At 35.1% G+C, this 21,180-nt stretch overlaps 1 protein-coding gene across 1 annotated transcript in view; it reads left to right on the forward strand.

The window, feature by feature from the left end:
- The window catches only part of LOC138713008 (putative odorant receptor 85d), a 36,627-nt gene extending 15,917 nt beyond the window's left edge, over nucleotides 1-20,710 (forward strand). The window contains exons 5-6 of the mRNA XM_069844690.1: nucleotides 6,844-6,999; nucleotides 20,445-20,710. Of these exons, the coding sequence (XP_069700791.1) occupies nucleotides 6,844-6,999; nucleotides 20,445-20,501 (213 nt within the window). The 3' untranslated portion in view covers nucleotides 20,502-20,710. The remainder of the gene's footprint in view (nucleotides 1-6,843; nucleotides 7,000-20,444) is intronic.
- Nucleotides 20,711-21,180: the final 470 nt, after the last annotated feature.

The following is a 21,180-nucleotide window of genomic DNA, read 5'->3' on the forward strand; positions in this document are numbered from 1 at the left end:
TGAAGAAAATTGTCAAGGTGTTCTTTTATTATTGCTATGAATGAGACAATCATTGTTATGTTATTTTCTTCTATAAAGTTTGAAACGTAAATATCCTTATTGTCGACGCTTTCTATGTAGAACGCTATCGTTTTTTTCAGTGCGACAATTTCGTCATCAGCATCGAATATAGCCTTCCGTTTACCTTGTATGTGTGTGCTGAATTCATTTTTGAAAAAGTCTGCCAAGTGACATAATTTGTACAACCATTCTTGATCATTCAAATAATCTGCTAGCAAACTGTTCTGGTAATTCAAAAGTGAATAAACTTCCGTTCGAAGTTCATGTAATCGGGACAACACTTTACCGCGCGACAACCATTGCACTTCCGTGTGTAATATTACTAACAATGACTTGTGTATGCTACCCATATCTTCTCACAGGATTTTAAGTAGTCTACACTGCGAAGGCCGTGCCTTAACAAAGTTGATAATTTTGATGGCGTTGTCTAGTACCTGCTTTAATAAGCTGGCATTTTTTCGTTGCGAAGGCGTGTTGGTGTAATACACAGTGAATACTTGTTCAGTTTTTAAAACTTTCTTGATCCTTGCAATAGCGCCAGCAACAGGACCTACCATGACCTTTGCGCCACTTGTGCACACGTCAGTGCAATTGTCCCTAGGTATCGAATTTTCAATGAAGAAGAAAAAATTTCAGAACTGCTTGTAGAGGATGACAGTGGCTGCAGAACAAAATATTTCATGAAAGAACCTGAAAATTCATACCGCACAAACATCATTAACATAGCTAATCCGGCAAAGGCTGTGGATTTGTCAAGTTGTAACGAAAATTTCGTTTAACTGATGCGGCAAATCATGATATTTTTTACGTTTTTTCATGTATTCTGTAAATCAAGTTTGCAGTTTTCTCGTTCACCATGCACTTTACTACCTTCACTAATAGTGATTTCATAAGTGTTTCAGCAAGGGTGAGGTTTACCAGCAAGAACCTAGTCATGACTAACCAAGTACGACATTTTCAGTGCTTTCTCGTTGATTGTTTTGGCACGAGGTAAAATTTTGTCTGAACTGCATAGAGTTCGTCACTTTTTCTTTCGAAGTAGTCTGCAGTTTTATTTGTGAATTTTTGAATTTAGAAATGCCGTCTAAGTTTCGCAGGGAACATAGAACTATTGGGAAAAACTTTGTCACATATCACACACTGTGAACGTTCATAAGCAAACTCACTGAATCCCATGTCCAAATTCAAATCACAATAATTTCGTTTGTTACTTTCAATACCTCTGCACTAGGCATTGTAGACTCTGAGACAGGATCATGTTCAACATATTCGCACTATCTTCTTTGAAAGTAAGGTTATAGCTGTTGTTATCTCCCTTTGATTGAGCACTGGTTGATGGCTAATGACTCTTAGGTCTTAGGGAGTCCGTCTTAAGCCACAGTTCCGGTTCAACGAAACTTTAGCTAACACATCAGCTATCAAATTAACATGCAGGTATACAGTATACATATTTTTTGAGGTAACGTAACAGTCATTAGATTGTAGATTCTACGTACCACGAAAACGCTGCCTGCCCAGTATATAAAAAATAAAATAAATTTCAAGAATCATTGAGTACTTGGCAAGTAAGAAAGATCGAGATAGTTCCAGTGACAAGTAGATTTAATATTAATGCTTCCATGTAGCAAGAAGAACGCAAACTATTTTCTCAGAAAGTATTTTTCGCTTGATGGAAGTTTCTCCCGCTAGAGACTAGCTGGAATTAGTAATTTTTGCCATCTTCATAATTTCCGCGGACGGAGCCCCCGATAATCATTCGCGGAGCCCTTGGGCTCCGCGGAGAGCAATTTGGGAACCGCTGAACTATCTGTCAAGTGAGTTAACTGCCTAAAATCCTACATTTAAAGTTAACAAACACTTAACAATCTGTTAAGGCTAACTAGTGTTGAAGACTTGAAGAAATAATATTTAACGGACTGTTTAGAGTTCAACTTCATTAAATATTCTAACAATACTTGGAGAAACCGTTCATAAGTCTTTTAAATAACCCCACTATCAAAACTCTCCTGAATTGATATCAAGGGAACGCGCTTGCCAGGTTTTAGGTAAATTATGTTTTATTCCGAATTTTCGTATTCTGTTTGTTAAACTTCTTTCACATTCATAATAACACTGAACAAAACTAATTCGATCTTGCAAAATCAAAACATTTTAAATCACAGTCAGTGATAGTGATTTAAAAATTCAATAAAAAGTAGATTTACTTTGATACATTATAAGCAAAATCTGTTACCATGTTTACCAAATAATTGAGTGTGGTAAATGAACAAATCTCATTGTTCGATACATACAGGTGTGTTACTAATTTGTGTATTTGTTAATTTTTAAAAATATTATATCTACTAGTGGCTTGTGCAGCAAATGCTGTAAACTAAGTTCATTAGACGTTCAAATAAACATTTTTCAGATTTATTTTCAATGAAGAATACCAGACATTCGGAAAGTTATTTGGTTCCATATCAATGAAAGATACTCTCTCTCGAGCCAATACTGAAGAGAACCACGCATATAAATATCTACACCACACCGCCATTAAATATATGAAAAAGACCCAACCCCACTTGATTAATAATTATAAAAATATTTGATTTTTAATAATATTATTATCTTACGTAAGTTTTATAGCTTTCAGTAACATATACTATATATACTTTATAGCCGCCACTCAGTAAAATATAGAAATCAAAATCTAATTTAAGTTATTCTCTACATCTACTTATATAACCCCAAAACGTTTCACTTTCATATCATCAATATAGCATTAATATGTATAATTAATGAAAAATAGTCACATCATGGCATTAACCACAATACAGTAATATTTCATTTCTAATGGTAATAATGTCATCAAACCACCTCAAGTTTTGTAGTTTTTAATATCCAATACACAGCTGTACCCAGAAATTTACACACCACAGAATCGAACCTGTAAATTATTTTTAGTAAGTTAAGTTTTTAATAACCAATTTAATTTGAGCTCTAAATATGTCAGCATTCTTGCAGATCATGGCCTTCGTGTAATATTGTTTACTGTAGTATGTGTTTTGTTTTATTCTGAAATGCAACACGGCCGACTCGATGCTCGCTTCGCTTCTCCTTTACAAAAAAGCGAAGGGGATATCAAGTCGGCCGTGAATGCTATTAGCTAGTTCTCAAAACTGACGACAGATGGATTTTGGAAAATAGGAAAATTATGTTTAAAAATTGACATTTCACTGAAAACTACTATTTTTCCGAAAAACTTTGAGTTCCAAGCTTCAAAATGAGGGGTCATTCATTAAAATCCGTTCAGACGTTTTCCCGTAATTTCCATTACCAGTTAAAATTATATATATATATATATATATATATATATATATATATATATATATATATATATATTTCAAAATGTAACTTACTTTTGAATAACTTTATATTATAATATCCATTTTGCTGAAAAAGGAACAGAAAAGGAAACGCCTGTGGTTTGATTAATCCATGGATTGCAAGACGTAACAAGAAGTGTCCAACAAAACTATATAAAAGATCTACAATGTGAGATCTTGAAAAAGTTACTTAAGTTGATTGGATGAAGATAATTATCAGTTCGTCCAGACATATTCATCCTTCCTGTACAGCTTTTATAGTCTCTACTATTTTTATTTACGTACACTTCTTGTCTATTATTTATGTTTTTGTTGTCTATGTGTCTTGTGTTAATTATAACATTTAATTTGCTTCATATTTTGATATCAGGATCTGGTTGTAGTAAGAATCCATCAATATTTAGTATGTTCGGCCATATTAGCTAGTTATATCTTCTATAAAACGTAACAAGATGCATTTACATTTATGAAAGATCTTGCATCAAAGAAATTTTAATTAAATATAACCAATTATATAATCATATATTTTATAATGGACTACATACAAGTATTTATATAACAGATGTTTGACATATATTTTTGATTATGTAATACAAGCCTAAGAACGTTAAGATGTAATCGACATAAGGACTCTGGCCTGATATGTTGTTCACTAATTGTGTATGAACATAGCCATGTCTGTGAACAGTTGTCAAAGACTTGGGACTTGTATTCATAGCAACGCTAACAGCAGTTTCGGTTTCGGGAAAACTCCTTTCTTGGAACTTGCGATACTACTGTAATTCAAAGCTCTTCGAACCCGTACTCAAGGCTCAAAATAACGCTTTTACACTTTCAAATTTTGTAAAGCACAACCTACATTTCACTAGTTGCCTTGCAGTAAACAGCAATTTTTTTTTTCAGACATCGCTATGTAAGCAATTGTATTCAATTAGAATTAGTCTGGCTGGGCGGAAGAGAAGGCCTACTGGCCTTAGGTCTGCTAGATTAAATAAATAAATAATTAATATATTATCGCTAAGTGATGACTTTATTTCATTTGTTCTTAAAGTAACGATACAAAACTCCCAAGTTTTAACACCACAATGGATATAAGATAACTTTTGTATCACTCTTGACATAATTATTTTACAAAACGAATCAGACTTTATGCTGAATATTCTACAGGGTGAAAAGTAATTAAACGGACAAACTCCGGGAGGTTGTATGAGACAACAAAACAAACAGTTTTCTCTAATTTCATATTATGCTGTAGGGCACTAGGACACCAGCTCTTAATGTAACATAAACCATTGCCATGCTTTATTGCTTGAGTCCCTTATAAAACATTTACACATCAAAATCACTCAAAAGATGTTCAAAAATAACTCCATTGACCTGTACACAAAGTTTACTTCGGCAAGACATGGATTTTCTAACACGGTGAAAGACTTCAGGATTATCGTTTATTTTCCCTGCTGCAACAAATAATCTGGGTCACCAAATCATCTTCTGATTCAATTGAGGTTGCGTAAACAAGATTACGCATCTGTTCCCACACAAAAAGCAGAGGTGTCTAATCAGGAGATCGAGGAGGCCAAGATACAGAACCGCCTCTACCAATCCACTTCTCTGGAAATTGTTCTAGTAGTTACGCACGTGATTTGAATTTGCAGGGTAGTCATGAACTGAAGAAAGCATACGCAATCTGCCGGTTTAACAAAGCACTGCACCGGGTCAAGACGTAGAACAAAATGTAAATTTGTAGGGTGGTCATCAACTGTAGAACGCATATGCAATCTACCGGTTTAACAAAGCACTGCACCGGATCAAGACGTAGAACAAAATGTAAATTTGTAGGGTAGTCATGAACTAAAGAACGCATACGCAATCTGCCGGTTTAGCAAAGCACTGCACCGAGTCAAGACGTAGAACAAAATGTAAATTTGTAGAGTAGTCATGAACTGAAGAACGCATACGTCCTCTGCCGCTTTAACAAAGCACTGCACTGGGTCAAGACGTAGAACAAAATGTAAATTTGTAGGGTAGTCATGAACTGAAGAACGCATACGCCATCTGCCGATTTAAACAAAGCACTGCACCGGGTCAAGACGTAGAACAAAATGTAAATTTGTAGAGTAGTCATGAACAGAAGAACGCATACGTCCTCTGCCGCTTTAACAAAGCACTGCTCTGGGTCAAGACGTAGAACAAAATGTAAATTTGTAGGGTAGTCATCAACTGTAGAACGCATACGCAATCTACCGGTTTAACAAAGCACAGCACCAGGTCAAGACGTAGAACAAAATGTAAATTTGTAGGTTAGTCATGAACTGAAGAACGCATACGCAATCTGCCGGTTTAACAAAGCACTGCACCGAGTCAAGACGTAGAACAAAATGTAAATTTGTAAGGTACTCATTAACTGAAGAACGCATACGCAATCTGCCGGTTTAATAAAGCACTGCACTGGGTCAAGACGTAGAACAAAATGTAAATTTGTAGGGTACTCATTAACTGAAGAACGCATACGCAATCTGCCGGTTTAACAAAGCACTGCACCTGGTTAAGACGTAGAAAAAAATGTAAATTTGTAGGTTAGTCATGAACTGAAGAACGCATACGCAATCTGCCGGTTTAATAAAGCACTGCACTGGGTCAAGACGTAGAACAAAATGTAAATTTGTAGGGTACTCATTAACTGAAGAACGCATACGCAATCTGCCGGTTTAACAAAGCACTGTACCGGGTTAAGACGTAGAAAAAAATGTAAATTTGTAGAGTAGTCATGAACTGAAGAACGCATACGCCATCTACCGGTTTAACAAAGCACTGCACTGGGTCAAGACGTAGAACAAAATGTAAATTTGTAGGGTAGTCATGAACTGAAGAACGCATACACCATCTACCGGTTTAACAAAGCACTGCTCTGGATCAAGACGTAGAACAAAATGTAAATTTGTAGAGTAGTCATGAACTGAAGAACGCATACGTCCTCTGCCGGTTTAACAAGGCACTGCACTGGGTCAAGACGTAGAACAAAATGTAAATTTGTAGAGTAGTCATGAACTGAAGAACGCATACGTCCTCTGCCGGTTTAACAAAGCACTGCACTGGGTCAAGACGTAGAACAAAATGTAAATTTGTAGAGTAGTCATGAACTGAAGAACGCATACGTCCTCTGCCGGTTTAATGTTGATATTAGAGGAATCCATTTGTTTTGGTGTCCCATACAACCTCCCGTAGTTTGTCGGTTTAATTACATTTCACTCTGTATATTGGACCAAATCAGCACACGTCATGTTAATTAAAATGTTGTGTGTTATAGGTTTCATGTGAGTTAAAATTTTCATATAAAGTGAAAACGATGACATTAGGACATATCAATTTAGACATCTTGCACATGATGTCAATTCCTGATTATTTTCCTTTATTTAAGAGCTTGACAGTCAACGAGGTAATCTATGATTCCCACTGGTACAATCGTTCACCCAAGCTGAAGAAAATGGTGCAGATGTGTCTAATGCGCAGCCAGAAGCCAGTTCGACTTACAGCTGCAAAACTGTTCACAGTGTCTCTGGAGACATTTTCCGACGTAAGTATGTAATTCGTCTTTATTTATTATTATCGAGAACATTAACCATATCCAAACCTAGACGTCGTCATACTACTTTAACCAATATGTTCGTTAACGTTTGTAGGTCTTAATTTTCATGTACAGTACAATTCTGAAAAAAAAATCAGATGTTTAAATGCCTACTGTTTGCTTTCATTGTCATTACTATAGACATCTTCCTCGACATTACAGATTACCTAGATATAATACAATGTGCTATTAACTAATACCTTTTAAGAATCCGAAATAAAGTAAGACATTAAAAAAAAGTTTAATTTGAAATACTCTTCGAAACAAATTCCTACACTTAAACGGACAGTACAAAGTCAAAAGCTCAGATGATAACAGGGTACTAAGAGGTATGGTCAAGTATTTATTACATATATCTCCTACACCGATAAATTTTGTTGTTACTCCTTTGTATTAATATTTACAGTAAATTAAGCGATGTCGTTTCGACTTAACACATTATGATGATGAGCAAGCCCCGGATTTTTAAATAAAAAAATTAAATTAGGTTTTTAAACCCCTGTTTTATGATTTTTATGATTTTAAATCTTCTATTTAGGAATTCATAGTTTTTAGGGAGAAATTAAATATAAGCAACATACATACTATTAATATATTCTAATAACCAACACATTTAGGTCTACATGAAAATGAATGAATGAATGAATGAATGCCATGTTGTTCCGTGTTGGACAAAGGGTAGGACCCCTTTACAGGGGTGGTTCACAGGTATACGCTTGGTTAGCAATCCAGATGAGCTGTCGTGGATACTTTTGCGACACGGTTATATACTCGTCATAATATTTTAAGTTTAAAAACTAGTCCGATGATACACATGTTGATGATGAAGTGTCTTGTGGAACTGTGTGTCAATATTAATACATATTAATATTTTATCATGTTTACAATATTGTATATTTATTAAATTATTAGATCTGTACACTACACATTTAATTAACTTATACTTTGAACCATGTAGATGTTATGTTACTTAAAGCTAGTACACTGCGACAATATGATGGGGGGGAGGGTAGTCCATTATCTAGTAAGCAACTAACTGTACAGTCCGTTAAATTTTTCCCAAGGGTCTTTTCTTGCAATTATGAGGTTCGAACACGAAATTTCAGAATCGGGATCCCCTGATTAAAGATCCTCATAAAGGATCTCTGCTTAAAATTTCTCCGTACTGAAAAGTCTATAACCCACCGTCAGATTTGACTCTGCTAACTTCGAGCCCAGAGACAAACAAGCTGCCAGTATTCCACTACGGTCAAGTTTAAGTTGCATGCCGAAATTTAAAACATGCAGAGAAAGTAAGGGGGGATATATATACAAAGTAGCCCAAAAAATGTATACACTGTTTGTTCATAGATAACTTTGGAAAAATTTGAGATAAAATTCTCCTTTTTGGGGATATTGTAGCTTAATGTAGGTGTTCGAAGTGAACACCATCAGCATCCCAAACACTGTCGAGAAATCTGGGAATCGTGTTGGTTACTCGACACCACCTCTTCGACCCATTCATCGTCCGGTAGAGTTTCATCCAGATAAGCCCTTACATCTCAATGGTAGTGGACTGGGGCGACATCTTTTTGCAGATAAAACCTCTCATCCCCATACAATTCTCGGATGGCAGGTACAATTGTCGTCTGAAGCATCTCGAGATATGCCACACCGGTAACTATGCCCTCAAAGAAGAAAGGCAGAATCAAACCCGGAGGACAAACCACGCCACACATTAAGTCCGGTAAATTGACAGCTTTGTCCTGATGGATGTGTGGATTTTCGGGGACCCAGTACATGCAATTTTGGCGGTTTATAGTACCATTCAGTTTGAATTGTCAGACCAGACATTCTTACCTGCAAACTCCCCATCCTCGCTCACCATGTTTTCAAACCACTCACAGTACTCAACTCGTCGATCAGGGTCGTCCTCAGTCATTGCATGCAGCAGTCTTGGAATGTACACTTTCCACTTTCCAGTCTTCAAAATTTCCTGTAAACTTGATCGATTAACTCCGGTTTCACGTGCACACTGTTTCACAGGCTTCTGTGGTGAACGTAAATTGTTGTAACACTGCTGCGGAGGTAGCTGCAGTTGCTGTTAAGGCTGGTTCACAATATGCCTGGAACGGAAACGGCAACGAGAACGGAAATAATGTAAAAAAATATATTTAAAAGTGAGCATTTACAATAGTTAATTGTGAATGCCCACATTTAAATACATTTATTTTAACAATATTTCAGTTCTCGTTCTCGTTGTCGTTTCCGTTCCCAGTTTATTGTGAACCAGCCTTTACAGGTCGCCCGGAACGGCAATTATGCACGTCGTTAACAGTACCATTGGCTCCGAATTTGTCCGGAATACGTGCAAATTTTACTATTTGTTATTGTCGATGGCACCGTTTGAAAGTCGTTCCGCCATCTTCATATATCAAGTTTATTTATTTATTTATTTATTTATTTATTTATTTATTTATTTATTTATTTATTTATTTATTTATTTATTTTATTGCTAGTAAGTTCAAATGAATACAAGTTAATACAATATAATATGAACTAGCCCACTCCTGAATGAGTAAGACTCGTGATCAGAAGAGGATTCCAATGCAAACAAAAATGAAATTGAGAGTGAATAAATTAAATTGAAAAGTGTTAAATATCTTTAAACCCAAACCATAAATGCAATACATTTCTTTTTTTATTTATGTTTTGATAATTTGGAGAGAATTAGTGGTTAAAATAATATTAGAATAAAATTTGTTTAATAATCTAGGACTTTGACTCATGCTATGATAAAAAGCTGCATTGGTTTTACATTTAGGTTCAGATAAACACAGGTAATCAATATTTTTAGCTCTATATTTATGTATATATCTTTCAAAGTTATTAAAATTTCTGTGAAAATATTTTAATAAAATAAAATAATAAATTTGTTTAATGTTGAAAACTTTGAAATGTTTAAACAAGAATTCAGTTGAGTAATCTTTCTGCTTTTTTTAAACAAATTTTTAACACATTTTTTTTGTAAAATTAACGGATAAGGGTTGGATTTATAAGTTCTACTCTAACCTATAATACCCTACATAAATATAGACTGAAATAATGCTATACAAATTGTACATAAACAGTTAATTGACGAAATATTTCTTAGAAGAAAAGTAACATAATGTTTTACGTAATTTATTACAAATTTAATGAATATGAATATTCCATTTGTAATTATTATCAATAATTATACCTAAGTATTTAACCTCATTAACTTCATTAATAACTGAACAATTGCAATTTTTATCGGAACAGTAAAAATTATGCATTTTAATTTTTAGTATAGATCAAATTGGTTTATTACCTTTATTTTTTAAAGAAAATGGGATAGCTGTTGTTTTATCTTCATTAATTACAAGTGAATTTAATTCGTACCATTTTTATTGATTTTAAGCAGTAATTTGCATTGTAATTAGCATCAGTCCAAGTTTATCCACTAAAATATACAGGTTTTCTTTTTTTTTTATGAGCCGTAATATTTTTAGGACTGAAAAAGTTGCTAACAAACTTACTCGTAAAGTTTTACATTGGTCTTCAGGAAAAATTAATAGTATTTTGCAAACGACTCTTATAACTCCTGCATTTTACATAAGGATTCTTTATTCAGAAATCGCCCTTTCGACTTCATATGTAAGTAATTTATTCCAGCTTGATTTTAGAGTTTCAGTGGAAATTTTAGCTCAGCAGGCAGCGACATTATAAATCGCGTGGGAGAATTAATTTTGTATTAATTACTTGCAATACGTACGTTTAAAGTTTTCGCCATTTTCAATTCATCGAATAACTTGCACTTTTATTGCATGTTTAAAGACGTGCGCTTGACAGACAACTCCTACCGTCTGTGATGTGTTCGATCCCAGTGCCTCAACTGGTCTGGCATCATCATTGTTTACTAAGCCACAGTACGCTTACAATGGTTCACAAAATTGACGTCGTACTGTATGGTACTCGTTGGTACCTAAAACGGACAAGAATAGTGATATTTCACGTGTAACGAGATATGAACAGAATAAGTTCGAACCTAAGAATCTAGAGCTCTGTATTGATGATCATGATAATGATGATGACGATGACGATGACGATGGTGTCGAAAGGAAATAATGACTATATAAAAATGCTATTTTTAACACAATCATGTCAGAATCAGCTCGCGGTGTGTACTTCGTCCGTGGTTTAAGCACTTGTGCACGCGAGCGCCTGCACTTTTCTCCTATTTCATTGCAAGAGGGTTGGCAGGGGTGAATAAGTACACTAGTAATACGAAATATATGGTTGCTTGCTTTATAGAGTCTACTAAAAACAATAGGGTAGCGTGTATAATTTATTTTGTAGGAGTGATGGGAAGAATTAATTAACTATTTTTATATTTATACTTTTCTTTATGTGAAGATGACACACTTTTGTTAATTACAAGATTAAATTACGTTAGGGGTATCAGTTTAATTATGAAGACTATTAATTAACACTCTAATCGCACTACTGGTTCTAGGAATCAGCAGTAGGCTAGCTGCTATTCAATCTTAGCATAATGATTGTTAATTCAAACTTTCAAGCCGCAATCACGATGGAGAGATACAATGTATAGTGTTCAAGAAATTTAATGTAGAGCGACATTACGATGTATATAATTCTTATGAATACAAGAACATCGAGGAAGATGATAGGACGAAAATGATTGTATGGTATATAACAGGCCTGCACAAGGTTTGCGCTCTCCGAGCCGGCTCACAGTTCATGAGCGGAATGCAGGTATTAGCTGCGCTCTGTATAAGGGTGGACTAGAAGAAGGGGTGATCTCGTACAAAATGTACACAAAAAGAAGTACTAGTACGAGTGTTCATAAAATGAATTCCCGTTCAGTGTTTACAAAACTATCTTGGACTATTTAACATGGCTTCATTACGAGCAGTTTCTATTGTTCGAAAGTGAGCCATATTACCTTCCTCTAAGTTTACGACTGAAATCCCGTAATTTATTCAACATATCAACAATGAACTGGCCTTTTCCCTGAAGAGAAATATTTAAATTGTTGAAGATTAACGTAACCTACCTCATGTAATAATGCAACTTTCAACCCCTGAACCTCTTTACTGCGATCTTCACTAACAAAATCATCGTATCTGTATGTGTGGACTAGTAATGACGCATTATATTATGTTTTTCTCTTTCTTTCAAACTTTTGTGGGAGATAAGGCACTGAGTATTGCTGTGAAAAAATAAGCATTTTCCCATGCAATATTATAAGAATTTGCCTGATGATAAATTTTCCGTCTTTTAGATTCTTCCATTATGTAGCCATAGATACGCAAAGTGAAATAGGTACTGATAATACACACTATACCAAATAGTTGCGTGGACTATCTTCTACCTCTAGCAGGCGTACGTCATTCTTACGTATCTTTCCGGCGAGCTGTTAGACGGCTCTCCCGCTCCGAAGGAGCGGCAGCGCTCGACGAGCGCCGTTTGTGCAGGCCTGGTATATAACATTTCAAACTATTAATAAAAATTTTACTAAACCTAACTAGAAGTTAAATCGCTGTGTTTTTAAGCATTTTGAAACCATTACTGTGGTTAATATTTATTTGTTAAATTCCATTTCGCTCTAAATTTGCAACAGGTGTGATGTTAATATTTGGAAGCACTAACTTATAGATGCGTACATTTTTTCACAAATGAATCTCAGCAAAACTAAGCAAAGGTCACGATTGACAGACTCTCACATATAGAGTAGATTATGAGGATAGTTTCCAGCAAAACTGACATTGAAAGTATTATTTCTAAAGAACGTCACAAGAATTTAAAATATTGAAACTTACACCAATAATGACAAATCCGGATGTTTGCTTATAAAAAAACAAAAGAGATTAGAATTATTTTAATTTAATTTTTTAAAAAATTCGTTAATATATAACAATCTTGAAAATGTGTCTAAATATAGCCCACTTCGTATTTATTCGTGGATGTGTACTCTCATTTACATTATAGTAATTTTTCTTGTTATACTCATGTGGAATGATATTTATTAAGAATTATTGTCAAGTATGCCTCCAAAGAAAATATATTATTTAACATGATTGACGAAACATAAAATATCCTAATAAATGATCCTAGTAAGGCTATGTACAGTCTAATATTAACTTTTCGTAAATATGTATTACTGTAGGAATTTATTCCCTGTACAACGTACACCCCTGATTGAGGACTTCTCTTACTCTTACTGAAACCAGAGCACTCGCAAAGTGCACTCTGATAGGCAACATTTCGTAAACTTGCCTGCGTCCGTGACATGCCTGCCTTGACATCAAAGCTCAGAATAGAATTACACGTCGATTTAAACACAGACTTGAAAAAGATGTAAGCTCTAAGCCTGTGTGTGTGAATGTTTGTGTTGCTGTGTTAATCCATTCCGATATTAACCTCGAGGGCTAATGTTAGAAATGAACGCGGAAGTTAGCTGGAGGACATATTTCAGATTCCGAAATGAACAAAATAAGTTATGTACAGTAGAGTTTCAAATAAACAGATCTGAGTGACTAACAAGACGCGAATTATAAGTGCCCATTTTTCACCGTCTCAGAATGTACCGTAGTGCATTTAGACCAGCGGTGACCAAAACTCGAACGGCAGTGATTACACGCGAGAGACAGTCTAAGAAGTAAAGAGGCGGGGGAGAAGTACATGGCATGAAAACTACAATCAGTGGTTGCTCGTGCACTAACATTGAGTTCTTCATCAACTCGCTAATAAAAATCGCAAGCTTTGCTGTATCAGTAATGTCACTACTGTCATCAATAGCCAATAATATATATATATACACATACATACATTTTCTTGCTTTTTTCAAATATTCCTCATGAACACAATCAGAAATCTCTTGAATTCTCTTCTGGATATTAGTCGAGAAAGCATAGTTTTCCAAAATTAATTAACAACTTTCATTGGACAAATTATTTCAGGAATGTTGATCATTACGCTTTAAAAAACTCTCCTTTGTTGGAGGGTTTAAGAGAACGAGCTATTTAGTTCGCCACTAGATAGCTGGCTTCCTTAAATTTTAGTTATGTCATCTTTTTCTTCATGATGATGATTTAAGGCTTATTTCAGTTCTTGGAATTTAATAGCTCGTTTCATTACTGCACTAGCACGTTATATTCAAACAGTTTCTCTATATTAATAATAATAATAACAATAATAATAATAATAATAATAATAATATTATTATTATTATTGTTATTATTACTATTACTATTATTACTGCTGCTACTGGTAATGCTATCAGTATTATTAGTATTACCATTATTATTATTAAATCAGTAACTAGTTAGTAAGTGATAATAACCACCAAAAGATTTAAGAAAATTAAAATGGAGATATAGCGTAGTCCAGTAATTATTTTATTCTTCAAGGGAATATGTAGGTCTATATATTCAGGCACGTATTTAAGAATTATGGTAACACTTGCTGTAATAATAATAATAATAATAATAATAATAATAATAATAATAATAATAATAATAAATATACTTGGACTTCTCCAGATGGATTGACACGTAACCAGATAGATCACATCTTGATAGGTAAAAGAAGACACACTAGTATAGTAGACATTCGAACCTTCAGGGGGGCAGACTGTATTTCTGACCATTATTTGGTAATTGGAGAACTAAGAGAAAGACTGTCAGTAGCGAAGCGAGTAGAGCAACAAGTTAATATTAGAAGATTCAATATTCCGAAATTAAAGGACGAGGAAACTAAGCAACATTATCAGGTCGAAATTTCAAGTAGGTTTGCCGTATTAGCAAGTTCCGACGAAGTTGAGGAAGAGGTATATGTTAATAGCATGTGGGAAAATATCCGAGATAATATCAAAATTGGAGCTAAACAGAGCATAGGTTATTATGAAACTAAGAAAAAGAAACCGTGGTTTGATGATTGTTGCATAGCAGTAGAAAGAAGGAAACAGGCAAAATTGAAGTTCTTACAGGATCCAGTTGAGGCGAATAGAGATAATTATTTCAATAAAATACGGGAAGCAAATCGTACGCTTAGGAATAAAAAGAGAGATTACTTGAAGGAAAAACTGAATGAGGTAGAAACAAATAGTAAAAATAAAAATATTAGAGATTTATATAAGGGCATAAAGGAATTCAAGAATGGATATCAGGCAAGGGTAAACGTGATCAAGGATGAGAATGGTGACTTGCTTGCAGACGCTCATTCAATCCTGAACAGATGGAAAAACTATTTTGGACAACTACTAAATATACATAGGCCAAATAGGAATGATCGGGACGAAATTGAAATACAAACTGCTGAGCCATATATACCCGAACCCACTCTTTCTTAAGTCGAAATTGCGATAGAAAATTTGAAAAATTATAAGTCTCCAGGTATCGATCAAATTCCTGCAGAATTAATACAAGAGGGTGGAAGCGCATTATCTACCGAAATTTATAAGCTTGTACTTGCTATTTGGGAAAAGGAAATTGTACCAGATCAATGGAAGGAGTCCATAATCGTACCTATCTTTAAGAAGGGGGACAAGACTAACTGTAGTAACTTTCGAGGAATATCACTTTTGTTGACGTCGTACAAAATTTTGTCCAATATTCTTTTGAGAAGGGTAACTCCATATGTAGATGAAATTATCGGGGATCATCAGTGTGGTTTTAGGCGTAACAGACCAACTATTGACCAGATATTTTGTATTCGACAGATAATGGAGAAAAAATGGGAGTATAAGGGTACAGTGCATCAGTTATTCATAGATTTCAAAAAGGCATATGACTAGGTTAAGAGAGAAGTTTTATATGATATTCTTATGGAATTTGGTATTCCCAAGAAACTAGTTCGATTAATTAAAATGTGTCTCAGTGAAACGTACAGCAGAGTTCGTATAGGTCAGTTTCTGTCAGATGCGTTTCCAATTCACTGTGGGCTGAAGCAAGGAGATGCACTACCTCCTTTACTTTTTAACTTTGCTGTAGAGTATGCCATTAGGAAAGTCCAAGATAACAGAGAGGGTTTGGAATTGAACGGGTTACATCAGCTGCTTGTCTATGCGGAAGACTTGAATATGTTAGGAGAAAATCCACAAACGATTAGGGAAAACACGGAAATTTTACTTGATGCAAGTAAAGCGATAGGTTTGGAACCAAATCCCGAAAAGACAAAGTATATGATTATGTCTCGTGATCAGAATATTGTACGAAATGGAAATATAAAAATTGGAAATTTATCTTTTGAAGAAGTGGAGAAATTCAAATATCTTGGAGCAACAGTAACAAATATAAATTATACTCGGGAAGAAATTAAACACAGAATAAATATGGCAAATGCCTGTTATTATTCGGTTAAGAAATTTTTATCATCCAGTCTGCTGTCAAAAAATCTGAAAGTTAGAATTTATAAAACAGTTATATTACCGGCTCTTCTGTATGGTTGTGAAACTTGGACTCTCACTTTGAGAGAGGAACATAGGTTAAGGGTGTTTGAGAATAAGGTGCTTAGGAAAATATTTGGGGCTAAGAGGGATGAAGTTACAGGAGAATGGAGAAAGTTACACTACGCAGAACTGCACGCAGTGTATTCTTCACCTGACATAATTAGGAACATTAAATCCAGACGTTTGAGATGGGCAGGGCATGTAGCACGTATGGGCGAATCCAGAAATGCATATAGAGTGTTAGTTGGGAGACCGGAGGGAAAAAGACCTTTAGGGAGGCCGAGACGTGGATAGGAAGATAATATTAAAATGGATTTGAGGGAGGTGAGATATGATGATATAGACTGGATTAATCTTGCTCAGGATAGGGACCAATGGCGGGCTTATGTGAGGGCGGCAATGAACTTCCGGGTTCCTTAAAAGCTAGTTAATAAGTGAGTAAGTAATAATAATAATAATAATATTAATAATAATAATAATAATAATAATAATAACAACAACACCTGTTATGCTTGTGTATTCAGCGTAATGCACTGTAATGTCGCTTCTATACAGGGTGTTTCAAAAATACGTGGCAAAAGTTCAGGTATGTATTTCCCACATGCAGACAATCAAAATAGTTGATTACAACATGTGTCCGGAAATGATTTATTTCCGAGTTAGGGCCTTCACAACATTGAAATTCACCGGAACCATACCTCATGTTTTAGAAGACACTCCACTGATCAATCGTCAACACATTCACTTCTTGCATGATGGCGCTCCTGCACACTTCAGTCGTACGGCTCGCCGGTACTTGGATCGAAGGTTTCCTGATCGATGGATAGGTAGATGTGGCCCAATTGCTTGGCCTCCACGCTCACTTGATCTGAACCCTCTCGATTTCTACTTGTGGGACCATTTAAAATCATTGGTTTATTCGTCTCCGGTGCCTGATTTGGAGTCCCTTCGGAATCGAATTATGGCATGTTCTGAGGACATACGCAATACTCCTGGAGTTTGGGTTCGTGTTCGCAGGTCAATGAGACATCGATGTGAGGTCTGTATTCAAGCAGGAGGTGGACATTTTGAACATCTTCTGTAATGACAACGACCTGCGGAAAGAAAAACGTTCCGGTGAATTTCAATGTTGTGAAGGCCATAACTCGAAAATGAAATGAAGCATTTCCAGACACATGTTGTAATGAACTATTTTGATTGTCTACATGTGGGAAATACATACCTGAAATTATGCCCCGTATTTTTTAAACACCCTGTATACTGCTACTAATTGAACCGTTGAGCAAAGCAACATATTACATTTCCTCCGACAGAACAGCGAATAAAGTCCTCTTCCCATTCTGTACGAAACCTTCTGTTCCTGCTCCTGGAGACAGAGGGTTTGTAGAGCGACATGGTACTAACACTGCTTACCTTCAGTACGTAAGCGAGACAGAGAGTAATGTACGGAAACTCCTCTTACTAGTATGAATGTCTTTGATTACACGATATAATCACAATATCCAGTTTGTCACCGCTGATTTAGATTATATAGGGACCTTTTCTGTATCTGGTAATATCTATAACAGTAATAATAAGTACATGCAGAGAAGACGTAATAGTTGGCACAAACGACGTTTATGAACTTTGTACTTCAGGAAAGTGGAAATATTACATAAGTTTACTTACAATTACTATAAAATTTTAATAATAGTCATTTCGTACAGTGGCTTCTGTGAAGTTACTGACATCGGTCATTTTGGTTTCAGGGAGTAGACGGCACGTACGATTAGTTGATAATTTTATTCTCTATCTTTCTTTTCCGTTAATACCACTATGTGTTTTTTATTAATTTTATTAGTTACAGTCGGTAATGTCAGTTGTTACAAAACCTAACTATTTCAATCGGAAATTATATACCTTAGTAGCTTAGAGCAATTGAATGTGTAAATATGTTGTTTTGTCAAGAATCAGAAGCATTGTTGAAACAAATACATGAAATTTCACTTTAAAAATAATGTAGACTTTACGTAGCCTTAGGTGGCTTCACAAAAGCTGTCCAAAAATGTTTGTGCTTGTTTTTACGATTGTCATCTGCCTATTGGTTGACACGATTGTCTTCCGTCTGTTGGCAGAAAATTTATGAAATAATTTGCAGTTTTCCAGTTTTCCTATAATCCATTTTATCATGTCCTGTGGATAATTTAGACCTATTTTGTACGATGAAAATATCTGCTAGGGATTAAATGTTTTTTTAAAGAAATACATAAGCTCTTTTACGATGCAATATGACAATCACAGTTTCAAGATCTTAATATAAGTACAATTTACGTGTATTAATTTTAACAGATTTTAGTCTCCTTTTCAAGATCCTCAACCTTGTTGTTGTTGTTTAGTCACCTGTCCGAATACAGCTCTGAACCTTACAAGTCCAGGAGATAATGGGATAGGGTGGCCAGTTCCTTTCCCCCCTCCATTGGATTCATCGCCGACTACCTACATATTACACTAATCAGTCTTCAGATGCATACAAACAATTGTTCTTCCTCTGACACATATCGTCAATTCAGATTTATTGTCTGATAATACATGAGGCCTACAGTACATATCAGCCAGAACCTCATTCAGAGATATCTCAATCTTAACCCTATATAATAAAGTTGGTAATACATATGGTTTATATTTTTTCAGCATTCAACATCTGTCGAAAATTAAGATTTTATTGTGATAAATTTTTGGGTTTTTGCTTGATTTGGAGACTACACGTTAGTTGCGTAATCAAGGAAAACAAGGAAAGTGGAATTCTTTTGAAAAGGATTTCATGAAAAATTATTCTGCAAGACATGAGAATAAAATGTTTCAGGTTTACTCGTGAGGAGGGCAATTAGAAAAGAAATCCCAACTCTTCTCTCACATCTAGTTATCTTGCTTTACAACAGTACTTCACCACAGACTCTGAATATCACGAAAACACTGGCGCAAACTCCCTTCGGGCTGAATCTGTCTCCAATTTATTAACTGTATTCTCGACTTCAAAATATTCTGGACAAAAAACTAACCAATAGTCATCAAAATTTAAAAAATAGTACTGTATATTACATATTTATCATTACAGCCAGACTGTAGCAACAACAGTTGCAAAAAAGTCGACGTAAGCTGTATCGGAGTCGCAACCACAAGTTTTATGCGTGATTACGTCTCTCGAGATGGAACGATGAATGTACCGTAAGGTATACCCGTTGCGTATACGATCGCTCCCTTTTGCTCTGCATATGCTTCATCATTTTCTCTTCACTCAAATTCACTCGCTAATTTTCCCAATTTAACTTGTTGACCTTCATTGTTGTTCAATTGAGATTGGCCTGGTTGGATACGAATAACTTGAAACCATTTCGAACGTTATATCGCTTCGAATTCTGAGTTACATTGCCTCGGCTGCAATTCGGGCCCCAAATTGCTCCCTCCCGCGTATCGATGGATGTTGTCACCCATTCCAACTCTGCAACATTGGAAGCATTGTTCATTCATTCGTCGATCACCATTTACTTCATTGGAATATGACTTGTAACTTAGAAATTATGTGCGCGACAAAATTCTCCTGAAATTGTGTCTGTCCATTTTATGAGATGGCACCTTAGTACAGAATCTAAATTATATAGACGTATTTACGTCAAAAATGGGATGCGTCTGAACAAAAATAGTGACTGAATAGGTTGGACTTAATAAGTTGTTTTTGTTTACATTAAAAGTCATTGTTATCTAAATAAGGACTTGATAATACCGAACGAAACTTACTTTCTAAACACTCCACTTAGACACTCGTAATGTCCGCGATTTAACGAAAAATTGTCACATGCCATTAAATCCTGCTTGTGAATGTCCACAAATGAAAGCTTTGAAATTTCTTCCAGTTCCACTCATATCTTTCTCTTATTTCTTTCAGATATTCAACAAGGTATACGCCTACTTCACTATTTTGCGTAATATGTGGGGCGAATGAAGATTTCGTCGTGGACAAATTTCACTACTTATTTAGTGTATTGTAATGTATCTAAAAGTAATGCTTTTACACTACATTGTATTATGCTCAATGCGCTCGCTTTGCTGGTAACATGCTTTGATTGTATGCAAAGCTACCTTTGCTAACGCTTCAGTGAATTTTACGTAAACATCTGCATTTAAAAGGAATGGTTCAGAAGGATATACGTGTATCCCAAAGCTATTTTCTATCAAAATCAAACTTCTTGTGTAGCTTGCTTCAGAAACAGCAATAAGACTGAGGAGATAATGGTATATTATGAAATTAGTTTGTAATATTATTCTTTATTGCATACGTTTCCTAATTCTTACTAATGCAATGATTTTGTAATTAAAAAATTGTTGAGATTTGACGTTGAATATCTGCAAGATTTCGAGACCTGATTGGCGCACTTAGGAAGCTTTAACTCATTGAAATGTAGAATACAACGAAGAGAATTTGAATGAAAATCAGGAAGAAGAATGCGAAATGATGTGAGAACTCTGTCTTTCCAATCGTGATGGCAGCTTGCTCATATGAGCAAATGAGTCCAAGTTTATATGGGGAAACCTAAAACGAACTTGTGGGTTAATAACAAGACAAAGTTATCAACATTTGAATGGACGAGTGCTATTAAGATGTCATGTAACACTAAAACTGT

Source organism: Periplaneta americana, chromosome 14 (genome assembly GCF_040183065.1).
Source record: "Periplaneta americana isolate PAMFEO1 chromosome 14, P.americana_PAMFEO1_priV1, whole genome shotgun sequence".
NCBI classification, from domain to species: domain Eukaryota; kingdom Metazoa; phylum Arthropoda; class Insecta; order Blattodea; family Blattidae; genus Periplaneta; species Periplaneta americana.